At 59.1% G+C, this 22,141-nt stretch overlaps 1 protein-coding gene across 2 annotated transcripts; it reads left to right on the top strand.

Moving 5' to 3' along the window:
* Nucleotides 1-969: 969 nt before the first annotated feature.
* EFNA3 (ephrin A3) lies at nucleotides 970-9,585 on the top strand. Of its 2 annotated transcripts, XM_081825514.1 has the most exons (5): nucleotides 974-1,149; nucleotides 7,009-7,322; nucleotides 7,984-8,049; nucleotides 8,227-8,304; nucleotides 8,528-9,585. In XM_081825514.1, the coding sequence occupies exons 1-5, from the start codon at nucleotides 1,022-1,024 to the stop codon at nucleotides 8,656-8,658; spliced, it is 717 nt and encodes a 238-aa protein (XP_081681640.1). In that variant the 5' UTR covers nucleotides 974-1,021; the 3' UTR covers nucleotides 8,659-9,585. The 2 variants fall into 2 exon arrangements, with proteins under 2 accessions (XP_081681641.1, XP_081681640.1); XM_081825515.1 differs by lacking the exon at nucleotides 8,227-8,304 and having other exon boundaries at nucleotides 970-1,149.
* The last annotated feature ends 12,556 nt before the right edge of the window (nucleotides 9,586-22,141 follow it).

Below are 22,141 nucleotides of genomic sequence, written 5' to 3'. Positions count from 1 at the left end.
TGTGTGTCTACACATCTCTGGTTGTCTCAGCGCCACTCCCTGTATGTGTTGGCCAGGGGCACCTGTGTGTGTAAATGTCTGTGTCCAGTGCTGCGTCTCTCTGTTCCCTGCGTCTGCTCTCATGAATGTGTGTGTGCCAGGTCTGTGCTTGGGCGTCACTGTGGGGACAATGTCGGTGAGAGCTGGAGCCCAGGACCTGCCTTCCCGTCAGTGCGCCCAGCAGCGACCAAGCTGGGGGACCCCGCTGGCTGCACTGGACGGGCCCTGCTTGAGCGTGAGTGAGGGATCCTCTGTAGGTTCTCTAGCTGACTCTCCTGCACACCCAGTATGGACATTCTCAGGGCGAGCTCCTCTCCCTCGCCTCCAAGAAAAACAAGCCTCATGCTCCTCTGGTGGGGCTTTGGGTCAGGAGCGGTCAGGTCCTTGGTGCGCACTGAGGCTTCTCCACCCTGCAGCCCCCGGCCCCCTTATTCACACGGGAAGAGGACCATGGAGGGAGCGGAGGACAGACTGCTCAGAAGGAAGGGGGGGGTTGTCTAGTTCTACTATGAAGCGGTCCTGGACCCCCAGCTCCTTTTCAAATCCTCCTCACCCCATCCCAGGGATGGATGTGCTCACAGGAGGTCGAGACCCCGGTCTGGGCCTCCCTAATCCTTCTCCAGGGAACTCGAGACTGGGCGGCAGAAGGCCCGGGACCCGCGGAAGCAAAAAGTAAACCTAGGAGGGAGAGAGGAGGCGCGCGCCGGTTGTTCCCGAGGGGACAGCACGGTCCCCACCTCCCGAGTGCCGCGCGCTCCGGGCCGAGCGGGGCGGGGCCAGGCGGGAGCGCGCCCGGGGCGGGGCTTCGGGGGCGCGCCCGGAGGGCGGAGGGAAGGGCTGGGGGCGTGGCCTAAGGCCTAGGGGCCGGCGGCGGCGGCGGCGGCGGCGGCTGCGGCGGCGGCGGCGGCGGCAGGGAGCTGGGAGGCGAGAAGCCGGGCGCGCGGGGCTCAGTCGGGGGGCGGCGGCGGCGGCGGCTCCGGGTATGGCCGCGGCTCCGCTGCTGCTGCTGCTGCTGCTCGTGCCCGTGCCGCTGCTGCCGCTGCTGGCCCAGGGGCCCGGGGGGGCGCTGGGAAACCGGCATGCGGTGTACTGGAACAGCTCCAACCAGCAGTGAGTCGGGGGCCCAGGGAGCCCAGTGCGTCCCGCGTCTGCGAGAGGGGGAGCCGGTGGGCCCGGGAAGTCCCGGGGGCCCCGGGGTGGGGGTCCTGGGAGGCACGGCCGGGGGCTGGGAACGAGGGAGAGGGGGACACACTCCGTGGGCGTCTGCGAAACTCGCGGGGGGGCGTCTGAAAGAGGCTGTTGAGGTCTAGGGTCGAGGACTTGGGCCGTGCGGAGGAGGCTGCTCGGGGACACGGCACCCCACCTTTCTTCTCTCCGCACCCGCCGCTGGAATAGCGTGCCCCCATCGCACATTCCCCATCTTCGCCCCCTTCAGCCATGCTGGGCCGTCGCACGGGGGGGGGGGGGCAGGGATGACCTGTTTTCAGCGGTGAGGCTTTCGAGGGGTTCTGTCTAGGACTCCTGCTTTCAAAAGTGGGGTCCAGAGCTGAGGCAGGGAGTCCGGCCCAGCACCTCCTCAGAACGAAGCCGAATGGGTTGCCCTGGTTGTGGGGAAAAGCCAGGCGGGGGTGAGCTGGGCTGGGTCGCCGAGGCGGGGGTCCTGGAGGTGCTGCTCGGTGGGGATGGAAACGTGGGGTACCGGTGAAAGAGAGAGAGGCCCGCAGATGTCGGCATGTCACACACGCACACACACGCCCGGCCTGGGGACGGCGTGTGGCTCCAAGTGTGAGCAGGCGTGCGCGGCTGTCAGTGTGCGTGTGTGTCTGAGTGTGTGATTTGTGTGTCTGCGTCGGCGATCGTCTGGGGTGGGAGCGGGCGGCGGGGCGGGGAGGGGGCTGCGGTCGCTGTCCGCGTGGCCGGCCGCGTCTGGGCTGGGGTGGCTGCCGGCGCCGCCGCGGTCTGGGCGGGTGTCAGGGCGGCCGTGTGGTTTCCCGGGGTGTGTGGCGCGGCGGCTGGGTGCCGGCTGCGGGGCCAGGTCCCCAATCTGCTCAGTCCTCCCTGCCCTTGTCTTCTTCCCGCCGTGCCTCCGTGTGTGTCTGTGTGTTGGGGGCATCCCTAGGGACGCGGGGGTCACTGTCACACCTGCCTAGGCGGCGGCGGCGGCACCGCCTCGGGCTCCCCACCCCGGGGGGCGACTCGGGAGCAACTGGCGAGGCCCCAGGGGAGGGGACCGGGAGGGCCGGGCGGCCGCGACCCCCAACCTCCCGGGGGAGGGGCTGCCGCTCGCCGCTCCGCTCTTTGTTGTTTGGGGCTCCGCGCCTCCCCCTCTCTCCCTGCTCGCGCCCGGAGTGTCAGACTGGGGGTGGGGATGAGCCAACGACGCCCCCCTCTCGCTTCCCATGGAAACCTCGGGGGTGGGGATGAGGCCCCTCCCCCCTGGAGCGGGACTCGAAGAACTCCGGGGGGTGCTGGAGGCTGACTCCCCGTTCTATCTAGCTCGTCCCCCTCCCCCAGACTCACACGTCCGCCTCCCCCCGCCCCACTAGAGTCTGGCGGGGAGTGGAGAGTACGCAGGTGAGGGGCCCCGGGTTCCCACCATCCTCGGGGCACCCCCGCGTTCTTAGGGTAAGCCGGAGCCAGGGGTATGCGGGAACGGCCGGGTGTGGGGGGGAATGTTGTTGATCAGGTTCCCCTCCCCCGCATACACCTGGGCTCAGGTGAAAGCCCTGGGAGAGGGTGGGGGAGCCCGGTTCCGGGAGCCTCCTTTCAGTCTTCCCCGCTCCCCCGCAAGTCTGGACCGGCAGAGGTGGGAGGGGGCGCGCACCCGGCTGGGAGGACGCCGCCGCCCCCGCCTCGCTTCCTCGGCCTTTGTTGCCGCTGCGCCCGGGCTCCCCGGCTCCCTCACTGCGGCAGCCGCGGCCCCATAAATCGTGAGAGCGACGTGCTCCGGAGCCGGGAGTGGAGAGGGCCAGGGAGCTGGGGGCGGGGCCGGGCCGAGCCACGGGCTCCCGCGCCCCCTCCCCCCGGTCACGTGAGCTGGGCGCCGGGCTCCCACCCCCCGTCACGTGCTGAGGGTCTCTGCCCCTTGGGGTCACGTGGAGAGGGTCTTGCGACCCCGCCTCCTGGGGTCACGTGGGAGGGTGCTGTAGGACACGTGCAGAGGCCTCCTTTGACAGTCCTGGGGGCAGTGCCCTGCACAGCGGTCGTGATCTCGCCCCTCGTCCACCCACTCAGGCCCTCCGTTTAATCCGCTGTAATTGGAGAGACCAGTTCCCAACCTGGCCCAGAAACTAGGGATGGAGGGTACTATACTGGAGGGAAAAAGGAGAATGTGAGGTCGAGGGGTCCCCTGAGCCCGGAATTGAATTTGGGGTGGGGGTGCGAGGACCGGCTGATGGCCACATGTATGCTCCCTGGCCCCGCGCTTCCTTGCTTTACAGAACGGATCAAGGCGTTGTTATTCGCCCCTAACTCAAGAAGCCTGGGGAACATCTTTCTCTAGCCGTCTCCCTACCTCTCTCTCCCTGAAATGTTTCTGTTGCTGATCTCTCTTTCATTCACACGTTCATTCAACAAATATTTATTGAGGCTGTACTACGTCCCTGTTGGTCTTTCCCTCTGCTCGTATTCTCCCTGCCCCCGAGCCTCTGCCCCGTACCCCCTTGCCCGCCACTGAGAGTCGTCTCAGTCTCTGCTGTCTGGGGGCCTCCTCGATCGGCCCCCACGTCTCTCCCTTTCTCCAAGCCTCCCTCCGTTCCCATCCTGGTCCTCTTTCTCTCCGATTCTGGGCCCCTCTCTTTCGCTGTGTCTCGCCCTGTCCCCTCTCGGGGACCCGGGTCTGTTAGTCTCCCCTCTCGCTGCGCGCGTCTCCTCTCACTCCGTTTGTGTGTCTCGCTTTCGGCGGGTCTCTCGCTCTTCGCCGCCGCTGCAGATCAATAAACCTTCGCCGCCGCCCGCCGCTGTCGCAGGGAGGGGGGCGGGGATGTGGGGCGCGCTGCCTCTCCCCCACCCGACGCCGGCCGGAGAAGCCCGGCCTCGGGCCGGGGATGGCGAGACCCGGCGGGGCGGGGCGCCGAGAGCGCCCCGAGGGGTGCGGGGGTGTCAGCGTGCACGCGCCGCCCCGCGAACGTTCCCGCCACCCACCCACCCCAGCCGGGCGCGCGGACCCCACGCCGCGCGCACGTGGTCCAGCCTCGCTTGCTGGAGCGAGCGGCGCGCCGCCTCGGGGCCGCGCGCTAGAGGGGAGGAGAGCCCGGGTCGGTGTCTTGCCATCCCTCCTCCACTTCTTTAGCTCTGCATCCCGGCTTCTAGGGGTGGGGGCAGGGATTAAACAAGTTCAGCGCCCCTTGGGATGCCTTCTCTACTCCCTGGTCTTGTTAGACACCCTGTTTACCTGCCCCTAATTGCCCCGCGGGGAGAGGTTTGCTCCTTCCCTGCTCTCCCGCCGCCCACCCCAGCAGGCTCGAGCAGGCGGGGCACTGAAGGAGTGACAGAGAAGGGTCGGAATGCGCCCCGGAGGCGGTGAGAGCCGGGAGAGACGAAATAACGGGGTGAGGGGACACCCCTCCAGGTGGGGTGTGTGAACACTGGCCTTTCTGCGAGAGAGGTGGAGGCCAGTACGGGATGAAGGGAGGAAGAATAGAGACCTGTTTGAAGGGGCAGGCACACCCCAGGCCCCCGGGTCCCCCCCTCCCCCCCAGGGATGGGGAGCTGGGGCCCTAGAGGAGGAGTCAGCTGTGGAGCTTTGCTGGGCCTAGTGGCACCTTCCTCTCCTCTGCCAGGGCGGGGAGGATGACAGATTCAATTGCAGCGCCCAAGCCAAGCAGACACCTCACTCAGGTCTCCCGGGACTTTAGACTGGGGACTCTGGCACCCAGCCCCCTGCCCACCAGATACAAGCCGCTGTGCCTCCCACATGCCCAGCTTGGGGGGCATTTCAGGGGCTCTTCCTGCCACCCAGCCCAGGGAGAGGTAAAAGATGGCTTCTCTTCCAGGTGCTCACCCAGCTGCCTTTCTGTAAGGCTAGGCCCCGCCCTGTTGAGGAAACTGAGGTCACCTGTCCCAATAGCTCTGGCCATGGCTTACTGCTTGCTGGAATGGGCTGTGTTGTAGGGGAATCTGGGCAGTGCCCCAGCAAGAGGCCACTTCAGAGCAGGGCTGGAAACCTAGGTGAGGCTCAAGGACGGAGGCCCCAGGGTGGCTGTGCAGTGGCTTTAGGCCTGGCCCCCTAGCCCTGGTGGCCCCCTCCTCAAAGCCTGTGGGGAAGGAACAGTAGACTTGGAAGTTGGGGATCGAGAGGCAAGCCACTTGGGGATGGAGAGGCAAACCCAGGTGGCGCCAGGAGCCAGGCTTGGTCTAACCTGTTTTCCTGCTCCCAGTGCCCCAGGCCGAGACTCCTGCCCACCTGAGTGCCAGGGCCAGGGAGGGGCCTAAGTGACCCATCACTCCCGTGGGAACCAAGTGGGACTGGTGGCATTCCTGATGACTCAAGAAGGCTGTGCCCATTCCCACTGAGGTGCCCAGGCACCAGCTCTCACCTCTGCCTACTGCTGTGCTTGGAAGGGAGTGCTTGGGGAGGGGGCGGTACAGGCCAGGCCAGGCAAGTAGGCTAAGGTGGGGAGGGACCCTCAAGGCTCCACCCAATTCAGAGGCCTCCAAGCATGTTTCCCTAATGGATCTAATTACTATTTGTGGCACTGGGAGGTGCTTGGTGACATGGGGAGCCAGTCCCTCCCTCCAGGGAGTTCCCAGGGACTAGGGACCCCAGTGGTTTGACATGCTGCTAAGTACCCCAGGCCTTCTGTGTCCACCATGTTCTCTCCCTGCCAGGACGTGTGCATTCCTACCCTAAAGAAATTGGGGGAAACTCTTTCCTACTTCTCTGAGTTTCTTTCTCCATTCAGATGTTTTTCCCATCCCCGCACCACTCCGCACCACCATCGAGGGCATTAAGACCAACACTTTGATGACGACTGGCAAGGCAGGTGGGGATTACAAGGGACCCAGCGCCCGCTTCTGTGTGCCCTACAAGGACCGAGGAAGTACGAGGCACAGCCATCTTGTCTGGGCACTATGCCCACTACTCTGCCTCGCGCCATTAAGGGGGCAGTGGTGCCAGGTTGAGGAGGAGGATGTATAGAGATGGAAGTTTTGGCTGGTTGGCATGATACCCCGTGGAGCTTTGGTGTTGAGCCCCTTAGCTTCCCGATTTGTTGTCTCACGTTATCGGGGACCTTCATTGCCAGTAATAGTGCAGAGAGGGCATGTGCCTGGGTGTGTGGGTGTGTGTGTGGGTGTGTGTCTGGGGGGCGGGTCACGGGGGTGGAGGGGGCAGGGAGAGAGCTCGAGACGGCTGGGGTCAGCCCATCCTGGCATGCCGCCTGAGTGGACGGTGGACATATTTGTGTGTGCGCCACGGAACTTGTGCGTGCACATGCACGAAGCCTCCAGACGTGCGTCCGTGAGCTCAGGTCCTGGCTGACTGGCCTTGGGGTGGACTGGCAGCAGCAGGAAAGCATGCCGGGGGAGGGGATGCAGGGTGCGCATCTCTGGGAAGGGCTCCCTCCCACTCTCCCCCTCCCCTTCCATCCCCTACCACTCCTCCCGGTGGGGAATTGTGGGGGATGGACGGAGGAAATCCGGGCCTGGGTCTGGGAGTCGCTGGGGCCTGCGCCGTTTCTGTGGTAACCAGAGCGTACGTTCCCTTCTCCCCCGCCTCTTCGCCTTCGGAGGGAGGCCGGGCTTCCCTGCGCCTTTGCTGCCCTCTGGTGGCCGCCAGGAGAAGGACCGCACAAGGCGTGGGCGTGGAGGGCGAGCGTGGGACTGGTGGCACTAGGGCCCTGGGGACAGGGACAGGGACCGAGAAAAGAGGCAGCTCCGAAGACCCTAGGGAAGGTCTGCGGAGCGGCGACGTGGGAAGAGGGCTGGCGTGGGGTTTCTTCTCTCTGACCCGCTTCCTCTCCCCCGCAGCCTGCGGCGAGAGGGCTACACGGTGCAGGTGAACGTGAACGATTATCTGGATATTTACTGCCCCCACTACAACAGCTCGGGGGTGGGCCCCGGGGCGGGGCCGGGCCCCGGGGGCGGGGCGGAGCAGTACGTGCTGTACATGGTGAGCCGCGCCGGCTACCGCACCTGCAACGCCAGCCAAGGCTTCAAGCGCTGGGAGTGCAACCGCCCGCACGCCCCGCACAGCCCCATCAAGTTCTCGGAGAAGTTCCAGCGCTACAGCGCCTTCTCGCTGGGCTACGAGTTCCACGCCGGCCACGAGTACTACTACATCTGTGAGTGACGGCCGGGGGGCGGGGCCGGGCGGGGCCGGGCGGGGTGAGTGACAGGGGCGGGGCCCCGAGGGGCCGGGGCGGGGCCTAAAGAGCGTACCTGGGAGACGGCCAGGGGGTGGGGCCCCGGGGGCGGAGCTAGGGAACGTATCTGAGAGACGGCCCGGGGTGGGGGGCGGGGCCGGGGAAAGTGAGTGAGAGCCAGGGGATGGGGTCCGCAGGGCCAGTGATGGGGGGGGTGTGGGGGTGAGCCTAAAAGCGAGGGTCAGAGTGCCGGCCAGGGGTGGGGTCCGCAGGGGCTGGGGCGGGCCCACGTGGCGGCCACGTGGTCCGCGTCGCTGGGCTCGACAGCCCGGGATGCCACGTGGGGCCTGGCGGCCTTAGGGCTTCGGCTCGGACGGCGTCTGAGTCTGAGAGAGGTTTAGTGACAGTCCGAAGTTTGGGTCGCAGGGTCACCGCTCCCGCGAGGAGCGTTCCGGAACTGAGACCTCAGGGCTCGGGGTTTCTTGAGGGCTGGGACCAAAGGGGCTTCTCGGGCTGACGGCGGAGCCGCGGTGACCCGGGGCCGGGGCGGGGGAGCCGGGAAGCCGGGTCCCCGGGGCAGGGGGCGGCGCGGAGGGGCGTGACGCGCGAGAACGCAGCTCAGGCCCCGTCTCGTCCCCAGCCACGCCCACCCACAGCCCGCACTGGAAGTGTCTGAGGATGAAGGTGTTCGTCTGCTGCGCCCCCAGTGAGTGCCGTCGGCGCCCAGCCGCGACCGCGTCCTCGGCTCCCCGCTTCGGGGCTCCCCTGGCTCCCGGGGGCGGGGGGGGGCCCAGGAGCGGGGACTCGCTCCCCAGCTGTAGCGGTGGGGGGATCCTGGCCCTGACTCTCCCCTCCTCTCTCCCACCCGCACCCCGGCCCGCAGCATCGCACTCCGGGGAGAAGCCGGCCCCCACCCTCCCCCAGTTCACCATGGGCCCCCATGTGAAGATCAACGTGCTGGGTGAGTCTGCGCAGCGCCCTCTGGTGGCCACTGCTGGAACCGCAGCCCCCTCCCCGGTGCCTGCTCACCTTGCATGCCTTACGGGGGCACGGACCCCTCCTCCCCACCCCACCCCGCCCCCGTGGGTGCTCACGTCCCGGCTGCACTGCTGCTGTCGCTGCCGCGTGCCCCGCCCGCGCGCGCAGCCCCGCCCTCACCAGGCTGTCTGTTCGTCTGCCCACAGAGGACTTTGAGAGAGAGAATCCCCAGGTGCCCAAGCTTGAGAAGAGCATCAGCGGGACCAGCCCCAAGCGGGAACGCCTGCCCCTGGCAGTGGGCATCGCCTTCTTCCTCGCGACGCTCTTGGCCTCCTAGCTCTACCCGCTCCCTTGGCGGGGAGACATGGGGCTGGGAAAGGGCGGGGAGACTTTGGTCTCTCCGAGAGAAGCCTAGCTGTGGGGCCTGGACCCCTGCTCCGGTGGCTGGAAGCGGGGTCTGCACCATACATCTGTGCCCATGCCCTTTGCCCCCTCTCTCCCCTCGTGGGGCACTGTAGTGGACCAGACACAGGGACAGCCACGGGTCCCGGGTGGCCTGTGGCTCTGGTACCTTTCTCTGACCCCGGTACCCTCCCCTGTTGTCACCACCGGAGACAAATATGCCCCAGAGAGAGCAGATCCAAGCATGGGAGGCATCCCCCTCATTCTCTTCTAGGGGCAGAACACAGGGAGGGGACTAGATGGGCGAGGGGGTGGCCCACGGCCCCCCCTCCCCTGTTTACAGCAATAAGCACGTCCTCCTCCTCCCACTCCCGCTCCCAGGATTGCGGTTTGGATTGAATCCAAGTTTACAAGTAGACACCCCTGGGGGGGCGGGCAGTGGACAAGGGTGACAAGGGATGGGCACTGGGGTGCCAGCAGGCATGTACAGACTCTATATCTCTATATATAATGTACAGACGGACAGACTTTCTCCCCCTCCTTAACTCCCTGACCTTCCTTGATGTCCCTTTCCAGCTTCAGACCCCTTCCCCACCAGGCTAGGCCCCCCCACTGGGGGACCCCCTGGCCCCTCTTGTGTCTTCTGTGAAGACAAGACCTATGCAACGCACAGACACTTTTGGAGACCGTGAGACAACAATGCCCCCTCCCCTCCAGCCCTGAGCCGGGACCCAAATCCCATGACCTTGCCCTGCCCACCCTCTGTGGCCCCACCCATCCTCCCGGGCCTTTTTCAAGTGCTTTGGCTGTGACTTTCATACTCTGCTCTTAGTCTAAAAAAATAAACTGGAGATAAAAATAACTAAGTGTGTGTGATTTCAGGGGCCATAATCCTTCTGGATGCTGGTTAAAACCCACATGTCACAGGCAGGGGGCCGACTCTGGGGCCAGAGGGTCAACTGAGCACCTTCTGTGGCTCAGTCTCCCTTGAGGAGGCAGCTCTGTGTGGTGAGAGCCACAGGGCCTTGGAGCTGGGCCTGGCTGCCTTTGGGCAAATCATTCACCCTCTGCGAGGCTCACGTTTCTCCTCAGAAGCTTGAGTCGGGCTACCTGTCTCTCCGGGCCGGGTAAGGATGGAATGGTAGAGGAAGCATCCAGCGCAGGACGGTTTCTCCTTCCTTCCTGTTCCACTCTGCAATCGGGTCTTGATTGGGGTCTCTGGGTTGCAGGGGGGTTGTGAACCTAGATAGGGAAAAAAATCACATCTTTGTTTTCACTCACCTGTAACTGAAATTAAACATTCTCTTATGTACTTGGGCAACAAGCCAAAATAGTTTGCAGAGGGCCTGGGTTTTTGTAACCAACAGAAATCACAGATGCTTTCAGGCTGCATTACAGTTTTTGAAGCTCTCTCAAAACACCATTTGTTCTCATCACCACTTTGAAAGGACCGGAGTTGTTATACCGTTCTTGTTTTTAATGTGTTAATAAAGAAGCATATATATTCCTACACCAAAAAATGTAAATGTTTTGATAACTGTGTTTCCATATAATTGGTTTCCTTTATAATCCTTTGTGATTTTATTCATTTAAACCATTATGGCCCAAGGGCTGAGAGTGCACTGGCGCTGGGGTCCCACATAACTCCAGCACCCTGCATCTGTCGGGAGAGAAGAGGAGGGGGAAGGGCCACGTGGCCCCACCAGGCTGGCTGAGGTCAGGCTTGTACCCGTGGTGCTGTGGGGGAGGGGAGGTGATGACAGGAGCCAAAACCTGCCAGGGAGGGGGTCCTTACTGCCAAGCTGTGCAGCTTTGGGACTCCCTCCCACCCCGGTTCTCTGTGTGCGCAGACTGGGTCCTGGCTGAGGGCCCCTCCTCGCCCCTGTGGCTCCTGCCAGCCGCATCCTGAGAATGAGCCCCTCCCCAGCGGCAGGGACTGGGTCTTCTTCCCGCTCTGTACTCAGAAAATAGGGGAAATGGAATTTCCGCTGGACCGTGGCAGACAGGGAGACATGGGGTGGGAGGCAGTGGGGAAAGAGCCAGGGCAGCCGGGGCACCAGTCTGAGGCTCCTCACCCAGAGACAAGACTGAAAAGATAGGCTCATCCATTGCAATCATTCGAGGATTCCATCGACACTTCCTGAGCACCTGCTGAGTGCCAGGCTCTGGCCTGGGTACGGGGGATGCCAAGACACAGTCTCTGCCCTCACAGAAGCTCATGTTAGCATGCGTTGACAGGTGAAAAGGAATCAGTAACACCCACACACGGGTAGGACAGTGTAACCAAGTGTTCCACAGTTAAATGCCAGGGGGCTGTGGGAACATGGAGGGAAACGTACCCTCATGCCTGGAGACACAGGGAAGAGGCTGCTGGGAGGGGGAGGCACACACAGTTGGTACCCAACTGGGGAGAGCAGGAAAGGCCTGGAAGGGGTCACAGCAGTGGGCCTAAGCTGCAGGCCCCTCACATCCCAGGGCCACACGGGACAGGGGAGGGCATGCTGTGAGGGGGCGCTTGGTAGGCTCACAGTCCAGCAACCCAGCGGCGCCAGGTGGCTCAGCCGGTTAGACGTCTGCCTTCGGCTGGGGTCATGGTCGTGGGGTCCTGGGGTGGAGTCCAGGAGGGCTCCCTGCTCAGCGGAGAGCTTGCTTCTCCTCTCCTTCTGCCCCTCCCCCAGGCTCATGTTCTCCCCCCACAAATAAATAAAATCTTTTTTTGGTAAAGATTTTATTTATTTATTTGACAGAGAGAGAGAGCGAGCGAGCGCACAAGCAGGGGGAGCAGCATAGGGAGCAGGAGAAGCAGGCTCCCCGCTGAGCAGAGAGCCCTGCTGGACTCCACCCCAGAACCCCAGGATCATGACCCAAGCCAAAGGCAGATGCTTAACCAACTGAGCCACCCCAGTGCCCAATAAATAAAATCTTAAAAAAAAAAAAAAAAAATCCAGCCAGCCAGACGGAGGGCCAAGCCCTGGGGGCAGGAACTAGAGCAAGCAAGCCAGCTTCCACTTACTGAGCACCTACTACAAGCCCAGCACGGCACCCAGTGTTTTCCGTGCGCTGGGAGTACCGTGCCCCTGGAAGCCTCACTATCCCCAAAGCACAGATGGGAAGGCTGAGGGTCTAAAAGGCCACGTCCCTGGATTAGGGTCACAGAGGCCTGGCACACGGGACAGGGCCTGGCAAGGCTGGCATTCGGAGTGGGTCTGTCGCCACGCTCTGCCCATTGGAACCCCTACCACCGCCTTCCGCCCCCTCTCCCCCAGACTCCTCCAAAGTCACGTGGAGTCCACAGAGAAAGACATCAAAGGACCTCCAATCCGGATTGGGTGTACCAGTCTGAACCCCACATCTTAAGGGCAGGAAAACTAGGGGCGCCTGTCTGGCTCAGTCAGAGGAGCGTGCAACTCTTGATCTCAGGATCGTGAGTTTGAGCCCCACGTTGGGTGTAGAGATTACTTAAATAAGTAAGGACAGGACAGGAAAACTAAAGCTCAGAAGGGCGAGTGACTCAGCCTATGCAGACAGGTGACAAGGCAGAGAGGCACTGGGACTCGGGTGTCCTGAGCTCCCGTCCCCTCCACCCCTCCACCATGCTGCCAGGCCCCAGGAGAGACTGACAACTTCCCAGGGATCCAAGGCTGATACTTGAAACCTCTTAAACCACCCCAAGCAGTGGCTAAAGAGAAAGGACCATTTCCCCTGTAGCTGGGGCTTCAGCCAGGGGGTCCTGTGCAGAACTCCCCTCAGACAAGCTTCTAGTTCCCAGAGCCTGTAAGGGGGAGGGAGGGGTCAACACGTGGATGGATAGACACCGGTGACCCTGAGCCTGCCTGGCACAGGGCCCCTGCTTAGTGGCATCAAAGTCGGCCCGGCCCAGGGTGTCCTGGCCAAGGCAATGGTGAGGTGACACCAGGGACAGGGCCTGAGGGGGCAGGTGGGATGGAAGGGGACCCACAGTCCAGACTCAACACCTGCTGAGGGATCAGACAGAGCAGGGCAGGATAGGACAGCACAGAACAGAATATGGAATCTGGGACTGAGCGAGACATTCAGGGGTGTGGGGGGGTGGCGGCAAAGACAACAGGACCGCAGCGGGAGGGGGGAGGGAAGCAGGCTGAGTCACCTCCTCTCTCTGCCATCCTGGGCACCCGGGCTGCCCTTACCCCTTACCGTCTGCCCAGGAGAGGCTGTGCTGTCTCCACCCCAAAGCTGCAGCCCCAAGGCCGTGTGGGCCCCAGGCAGGCAGCTCGTCCACCCTGACAGGGGCTCCTTGGCTCTTGTCTGTGTCCCTCTGGCTGCCTCAGCAAGACCTCAAGACGGGCCATAGCAACACACATGAGCGAATTTAGAGTTGTCCCAGGGGCTCCTCAGGACACAGCAAGACGCACGAGCAGACACAGATTTGGGTTTGGGGAGTGAGGCTCTGAGCGGCCACGCCCCCTGCTCCTGGGCACTGGGTCACCCTAACCCAGCTGTGGAGAGGGGAGAGGAGCAGGACCGTTCACCATTCGGGCTGGGCTCGTCCCCTGCGTTGGGGACCTGCAAGGGTGGGTGCTGGCCCCTGAGGGGCACAGGGAGCTTCACGGAGGGATGCTCTGGGCTCAGCCCTACCCTTGTGCTCTGGCCTGGGGCAGAAGGGGTGAGGTCCTGGCCCACCTTGCATCCCAGGGCTTCTCCTACCCCCTTTGGCCTTCTCTCCTTCACTCCCATTTTAGGTGCTAAGGCCTTGGGGGTGGACCTTCCTGTCCGGCCAGCGCTACTCAGCCCCAAAGCCTCACATGGTCTCCCTCACCCTCCCTGTTCTGCTCAGGTGGCAAACCTGGGGTCAGGGGCTGAGCTGGGCTGCAGTAATAGGCTGGGACAGGTGACATGGGCTGGGCTGGGGGATGAAGGACCTGAGCTAGGCATGAGGGACACTGGCGGGAAGGGGTAGGGACACACGGGCTGGGTAGCTCAGCCCCTGGACAGACTGGGGAGTGTGGCGCGGGCCCAGGAACAGTACAGAGGCGCGGGGGTCAGGCCAGGGGGCGTAGCAAGAACAACCTCAGGCCGAACCCATGACTGGCCTGGGATGGGGCCCTGGGGACGTCTGGCTTCCTGTGGCTTGGCCCCTCCCCCAGAGGGTCAGCGCCAAGCTCCTGGCTTTCACCCAGGCGTCTGGCTCGGGGTAATTACAGGACTGTCGCCAACCCTGGCTATAAAAGGGAGGAAGGGAGCGAGGCTCAAGTGGCCTGGGGTCCCCCAAGCTGCTCCCGAGGGCTGGTGTTGGCCAGGGGACGCTCGGGCCTCACCCTCACGCTCACACACACTTTTGCTCCCTTCAATCCACACCCGCTCATATACTTCACAACCTTGGGACCCACACAGTCAATCAAAGTCACTGCTCTGGGGAGGGGGGCGGGGCCTCGGAGAGGAAGGCAGGGGCTTTGTTTACACAGCTGAAGTGGAAGGGGCCGCCCTGGGCTGAGGCCGTGCCCTCCCCCACACGCGAGCCGGCGGCCCGACACACGCCCCTTCGCACTGGGACACACACTCAGGCTGCGGGCTGGACACGCTTCACAGCCACACGGACACCGTCTCGGGCCTCGGGGCGCACACAGGGGCGTCCCACTGATGCCCACACACGGGCACCCCGAGCCACACGCACGTTCAGCGTCGCACAGCGGGATGCACTTGAGGGCTGGCGTCCAAGGGGGACAGTCCCGGCCAGACACACCGTCTGGCAGAGCACGGGCCAAACCCGCTGGACCAATCTGGAGTCTGGGGAAGACCAGGGAAGGGAGGAGGTGGGGTTGTGGGGGCGAGTGATGCCGCGTTCACACCCTCTGGAAACCTACACACAGACACAACCCCTAGAGCCCTGAGGATTTGCACGTACACACACACACACACATACACACAGGGCGAGACTCAGACTCAGACACCCACCACAGCTCCTCCCAGGGACCTCCAGCGCCCCCCACACCCCCATTGTATGCTGGTGAGGGAGGTGACAGCAACGAAAGAGAGGCGAGCTTGGGACCAGAGAGATCCCTGTCGTCACATGGCAGACGTGCTTACACACGTGGGTGCACGTTCACACACAGACACCAGACCCTGAGCCTGGGGGAGAGACCCAGGGAGAGAACAACCTGCCTCATCCCATGAAGGGCCACATCTGAGCATGAGCACTGCCCGCTCTGGGCACAGACCCCCCCAGGCCCAGCTCTGGGCACAGACACCCCCCGCAGGCCCAGCTCTGGGCATGGAGGATGGTCCTCCTCTGTGTCCTGAGGCCCGCCGTTTGGGTGCCCTTCCAGGCCTCAGAGGGCCTGGTCCGGCTGTGGGAAAGGGGCGCTCAGTGAACCCCTAGGAAGGCCCCTAAAACCGGCCTTGGGCGCATTCTTCACTCACGAGGGCTGCTTCGCTCACTGGGGCACGAGGCTGAGCCCTGGTGTGCAACCCAGAATGGAAGGGCCTCTTGGCTGGGCCTGTGGGCAGGGCTGTGAGGGAGGGCTTTGGGAGAGCTGAGAGGCCCGGGAGGGGAGAGGCCGGCGGAGGGGCGCGCGCACGGAGCGCAGAGGCCGCTGCGTCCACCGTAAAGACTGCAGCCCACTCGCCGCAGAGCACACGGTCCGCGCAGGGCGCCTTTGTGCGCGCACCCTCCTCGAGCGCGAGTCTGCGGTGCCCTCGCGGCCCGGGACCAGCCTGCGGGCAGCACTCCCAAGGCGTGTGCGCGGGCGCGCGTGGCGGGGTGTGCGCGTGGGCGCGCGCGCGCCCGCTGGAGGTCTCTCACCTGCGCGCCGGCACGGGCGGCTGGGAAACGCGGGCGTCTGAACAGTCGGGGCCTCCGGGGCTGGGGAGAGCGGGGAAGCCAGGGGGACTGTGGGCGCCCAGGGGCTCCGAAGCGGCAGGTTCTGCTTCAGCCAAAAGCACTTAAGAGACGGGTTAAAAATAGGCTGGATTCAGGGCGCCTGGGTGGCTCAGTTGGTTAAGCGGCTGCCTTCGGCTCAGGTCATGATCCTGGAGTCCCTGGATCGAGTCCCGCATCGGGCTCCCTGCTCAGCAAGGAGCCTGCTTCTCCCTCTGACCCTCCCCCCTCTCATGCTCTCTCTCTCTGTCTCATTCTCTCTCTCAAATAAATAAATAAAATCTTAAAAAAAAAAAAAAATAGGCTGGATTTGCTGCCAGAAGGTGGCAGGAGAGGAAGCTCTTGGCGACTACTTATTCTGCCCCAAACACCTGCAGGCCCTGCGGGAGCCCAGCCCCAGCCCTCTGTCTGCGGGTGCCATGCCCGCGACTCCAGTTTCTCTCCTTTATTAGCTTATGAAGCTGTACTTTAAAAACTTGTGTCGTGGGCGCCTGGGTGGCTCAGTTGGTTAAGTGGCTGCCTTCGGCTCAGGTCATGATCCTGGAGTCCCTGGATCGAGTCCCGCATAGGGCTCCCTGCTCGGCAGGGAGTCTGCTTCTCCCTCTGACCCTCCCCTCTCTCATGCTCTCTGTTTCATTCTCTCTCAAATAAATAAATAAAATCTTAAAAAAAAAAAAAACTTGTGTCGTGGTTCCTCTAGGATTACAGAACGCGTCTTTAACTTCTAGTATAAGCACCTTACTTCTATTTCCCACCCGCCAGCCTTCCCGCATCGGATTGCTACACATCGGATGAGTCCACACACGTTATTTTTGCTTGAATCCCTCAACTATCACTTAAAGAGAATTTTGTTTTATTTTATTTTAAAGAGTTTATTTATTTATTTGAAAGAGAGATAGAACAAGCAGGGGGAGCAGCACAAGGAGAGGGAGAAGCAGGCTCCCTGCTGAGCGGGGAGCCCGACGCGGGGCTGGATCCCAGGACCCAGAGGCCACACAGGCGTCCCAGAATTTTATTTTAAGTAGGCTCCACATCCAACGTGGGGCTCAAACTCACCACCCCAAGACAAGAGTTGCATGCTCCACTGACTGAGCCAGCCAGGCCCCTCTTTTTTTTTTTAAGATTTATGTATTTATTTGACAGAGAGGGAAGTAGGGAGGGAGAGAGAGCATGAGCTGGGGCAGGCTGAGCAGGGAGCCCAACCCCACCGGGGTCTCTATCTCAGGACCCTGAGATCATAACCTAAGCAGAAACCAAAAGTCAGACACTTAACCAACTGAGCCACTTATTTAAGATAAGAAAAAAGTCTTTTATATTTAGCCACATATTTACCATTTCTGGTGCTCTTTGTTCCTTTGTATAGATGGAGAGTTCCATCTGGTATCATTTTTCTTCTGCTTGAAGGACTTAAATTTTTTCTCATAGTGCAGACCTGCTGGTGGCCAGATTTTGAATGTCTGAACAAATCTTTACTTCATCTTCAATTTTGAAAGATATCTCCCCTGAATTCTACGTTGACAGTGTTTATCTTTTAGTGCTATAAATTCACTGGTCCACTGTCTTCTGGCTTCTGCTGTTTTTGTTTTATTTTTATTATTTTTAAAGATTTCATTTATAACTAATCTCTAGGGGCACCTGGATGGCTCAGACTGTTGGGCATCTGCCTTCGGCCCAGGGTCCTGAGATCGAGTCCCGCATCCAGCCCTGCTCAGCGGGGAGCCTGTTTCTCCCACTCCCCCTGCTTGTGCTCTCTCTCTGTCAAATAAATAAATAAAATCTTTTTTTTTTAAATAAATAAAATCTTAAAAGAAAAAGATAACTAATCTCTACACCCAACGAGGGGTTTGAACTCACGACCCCAAGATCAAGGGTCTCAGCCTCCATCCGCTGAGCCAGCCAGGTACCCCTGGGTTTTCATTGTTTCTGATGAGAAGTCTGCTTCTCCTTTTCCTCTTTATATAATATGTTGTTTCCTTCCGGCTCCTCCTAAGATTCTCTCCTTATCACCGCTGCTCAGCAGTGCCTAAGGCAGATTATGATGTGTCTTCATGTGGTTTTCTTCATGTTTCTCATGCTTAAGATCTGTGGGGCTTCTTGGATATATGAGTTTATAGTTTTCATCAAAATTGGAAAATCTTTGGGCCATTACTTCTTCAAATATTTTCCTGTCAGCCCTCTCCCCATATTTCTGGGTCTCCAAACAGATATTCCACAGCTCACTGATTTTTCCTTCTCCTTCTCCCTCTTCCTCCTCCCATTCCTCCCTTCCCCTCTCCCTGCTTTTTCTCCTCCTTCTCGTTCTTGGCTTTTCCTGTGTTTCATTTTAGATAGTTTCTATTGCTAAGTCTTCAAGTTCACCAATCTTTTCTCTGCAGTGTCTAATCAGCTTTTAATTCCATCCAGTACACTTTCCATCTCAGACCTTGTAGTGCTCATCTCCAGAAGTTCAGTTGGGGTCTCATCTTGTTGCACATCTATCCTTATCATGCCCATGTGTTTCTTTATCTTCTTGAACATATAGAATATACTTAATAATAGCTATTTTATTTTTTTTTAATTTTTTTAAGATTTATTTATTTATTTGACAAAATAAGAGAGAGCACAAGCAGGGGAAGCAGCAGGCAGAGGGAGAAGCAGACTCTCCACTGAGTGGGAAGCCTGATGCGGGGCTCAATCCCAGGACCCTGGGCCGAAGGCAGATGCCCAACAGACTGAGCCACACAGGTGCCCCAATAATAGCTATTTTATTTATTTATTTATTTATTTATTTATTTATTTATTTATAAGATTTTATTTATTTATTTGGCAGAGAGAGGCACAGTGAGAGAGGGAACACAAGCAGGGGGAGCGGGAGAGGGAGATGCAGGCTTCTTGCAGAGACCAATGCGGGGCTCAATCCCAGGACCCTGGGATCATGACCTGAGCAGAAGGCAGATGCCTAATGGCTGAGCCACCCAGGCGCCTGTATTTTATTTATTTTTTAAGATTTTATTTATTTATTTATCTGAGAGAGAGAGGGAGAGAGAACACAAGGGCTGGGGAGGGGCAGAGGGAGAAGCAGGCTCCCCACTGAGCAGGGAACCCAACGTGGGACTCCATCCCAGGACCCTGGGATCATGACCTGAGCCCAAGGCAGACGCTTCACTGACTACAGCCACCCAAAACAGCTATTTCAAAGGGGTCTTTCCGCTCTGGCTGATGGGAACACAAAGTATTTCCGGCCCTGTCTGAGCTGAAGATTGTCCCCTTCTTGCCTCTGGTTCTTCCCCTACTTGCAAGCACTTCCCAGCAGCGGCTGGGGCCCTGGGGAGGTCCCTCTGCAGACCCCCAGAGCCCTCTCTGGGCAGCTTGCCCCTTTCCAGGGCTCTGGCTGCACACTGCCCACCTTGACCCCCAGGACCCCCACTCCCTCTCCTCCAGCTGGGAGGTCCCTGGGCTCAGCCAGCCTGCAAATTCTCTCTAGCAGTAAGTGTGGGCAATTTTAGGGCCCACTTCATTTATTTCTTCCTTCTCCGGGATCACTGTCCAGCTCCGCCTCTTGTCCAACGTCTGAACATCACTGCTTCTTACAGTCTGTCTGGGTTTTCAGTTGTTTAGTGCAAGAGGGTAGAGGGAGGGTCGTCCCTGTTTCTCCAATATGGCCAGAATCAGAGTCCACGGATGATTTCAGAAGAGACCTTCCTCCAAATAGGACTTTGTCTTTCAAAAAGACCTGCTGGATTAAACCATCAGGGGGCGCCTGGCTGGCTCAGTCTCCGGAGCGCGCTACTCTTAACCTCAGGGTCCTGAGCTCAAGCCCCACGTTGGATGTGGAACCTACTGTAAAAAAGAAAGAAAGGAAAAAGAAAAAAGAAGACAAAAAGACCTGCTGGGTCTTCTTCAGTCTCTTAACCCTTTCTTGGCACAACAAATTAGCACAAACACCCAAGTCTGTCTGGACTATCCCTCTATGGAAAAACAGGAGCTTTATGTGACCACGTACATGCCACCTCTTTTAACTGTATATAATTAATCTTATCACAGCAATACCTTACATAGTTTAAAAGGCCGAATGGTGGAGAGAACGTCAACCACCTTCATTCTGACCTCAGTCTATACTTTCTCACTGACTACCTTCTTCTTTCCAGCTTCTCTCTTAACTCAGGTGAAAGACCCAGCGGGCAGAGCGTCCCGTGATGGGGACCCGAACCACCCTCACGCAGAAAGGACTACCCTGATGCCATGTGATTGACCCCAAAACAGGGATCGACTTGACCTTTCCTGCCCACCTGCATGTACCCCCCAACCTTTGCCCCACATTTTCCTTGTATAAACCTAGAAGTATTACAGTGATTTGGAGACAGTCTTTGACTCACCAGTCACTGTTTTCCTGGTGCTGGCCTCACCAAAACAAACTCCTTTCTGGCGTCACCGCTGCTCGTCCCTCTGCCTTTGGATTTTGTCAGTGGGAGTGGCTGGACCCGGTCTCTGCTCGGACACCCCTGCGCCCCTGCGGCCCAGCTGCAATGGGACAGTGAGAGCTGCTGCTGCACCCCTCCGCGGTTCCCAGAGGCAGCCCCCCTCCAAACTTCTGGTCGTGTCCTCTGATGTTTACCTTCATATTTCTAAATGATCTTATTTTAGCTGGTACTGCTGCTGTTTCTATTCTTTTCTTTTCTTTTTCTAATTTTAGACTTCCAAGAGAAATAGATTGACTTCCTCTCAGGGAAGGTGAGGATTTAGTTCTCTGTGCCCTAGGCCTCAGCGCATGAACACACACACCCTTAGCCTCTGCCTTCCCAATATATTTGAATCCAAAATTTTGGTTAAATCAATATTTAGCATTAAATCGTTATGAAACTGTGACAATTATTCATAATTGAGCCATGTTGTATGCTATGATCCATTCTATTTCTTCACTTTTCCATTTCCATTGTAGTTAATAATTATCTGGAAAGACCAACAACCCAATAAAGAAACGGCCAAAGAACACAAACATTTCACAGAGGGCACCTGGGTGGCTCAGCCGTTAAACGTCTGCCTTCGGCTCGGGTCATGGTCCCAGGGTCCTGGGATCGAGTCTCACATCGGGCTCCCTTCTCGGCGGGAGGCCTGCTTCTCCCTCTCCCACTCCCCCTGCTTGTGTTCCCTCTCTCCCTGTGTCTCTGTCAAATAAATAAATAAAATATTTTTAAAAATAAAAATTAAAAAATAAACACTTCACAGAAAAGAAATGCAAATGGCTCTTAAATTTTTAAAAAGATGCTCAATCTCACACATAAGAGAAATGAAACTTAAAACTACATCGAGATGGCATTTCTCATTTATCCGCTTGGCGAAAATCCAGACGTTTACAATGCAGTCTGTTACAGGGCTTCAGGGACCAGGCGCTGTCGCGCCTTGCCAGCGGGAGAGGCCCCGGAGCCATGAGGCACGATGACAAAGGCAGGTGCCCCGGCCGCTGCCGGCCCCCGGCAGTCTGTCGCGCCGCTGCGTCCGCTCACACCCGCCACGAGGACGCACGTGCGCGGTGAGGCCCTGTGGCGTCTGCGGACAGCGGCGGGCGCGCTGGGAGAAAGCCGAGGTCTTCCCCTGGACAGCCGGTCAACAGGCTGCTTTACGTCCTTGCGGCGAAACACGAGGCCCCCAGACGAAGGAAAGCGCCGCTCTCCATGGAAAGACCTCCAGGGTCCATTGTCAAGTGGACACAGCAAGGTGCAGGACGCAAGAGAAGGGGCACCTGGCTGGCTCAGTAGGAACAGTGAGCGACTCTTGATCTTGGGGCCGTGCGTTCGAGCCCCACGATGGGTATAGAGATTAGTTAAAAAAAGAAAGAAAGAAAGAAAGGAAAGCAAGACAGAGAAGATAGCATATACATATGTATTTGTACCTTATTAAATCTTTGGAACACAGCAATGTGAAGATAGTTAACAATACTGAACTGTGCACCTGAAAATGGTTGCAATGGCAATTTCATGTTAGGTGTTTTGGACCACAATTAAATATATATATACACATACACACACACACAGGAAGTATCCATGAGAAACTGCCAAAAAATGGTTGCCTGTTTGGGGAGGAGACAGGGCGCACAGAATCAGTTATTTTGCCTTTTATATCATTCTGATTTTTCAACCATGTGAATGTATTACCTATTCAAAGATGGATTTAAATTTAAAATATTGCCTGGATTGGAGCACCTGGGTGGCTCACTTGGTTAAGCGTCCAACTCTTGGTTTTCCACTCAGGTCATGATCTCATGGGTCCTGGGATGGAGCCCCGCACCAGGCTCCAAGTTCATCATCACCATCATCATCATCATCACCTACACCGGGCTCCACGCTCATCCTCCTCCTCCTCCTCATCATCACCCTCGCTGGGCTCCACGCTCATCATCAGGGAGTCTGCTTGAGATTCTCTCCCTCAGCCCCTCCCGCCTACTCACACTCACATGCACACTCTCTCCCAAATAAATAAATTTTTTAAAAATAAAATAAAATATTGCCCGGATTATTTTCTTTATTTTCATTTTCTTTTCCCGATTACAAATTCATCCCTAGGGGCGCCTGGGTGGCTCAGTTGGTTA

Source organism: Leptonychotes weddellii, chromosome 6 (assembly GCF_054177405.1).
Source record: "Leptonychotes weddellii isolate Sample4059 chromosome 6, ASM5417740v2, whole genome shotgun sequence".
NCBI classification, from domain to species: Eukaryota; Metazoa; Chordata; class Mammalia; order Carnivora; family Phocidae; genus Leptonychotes; species Leptonychotes weddellii.
The sequence above is the reverse complement of the archived record's forward strand: the minus strand, read 5'-3'. Positions and strand labels throughout refer to the sequence as shown.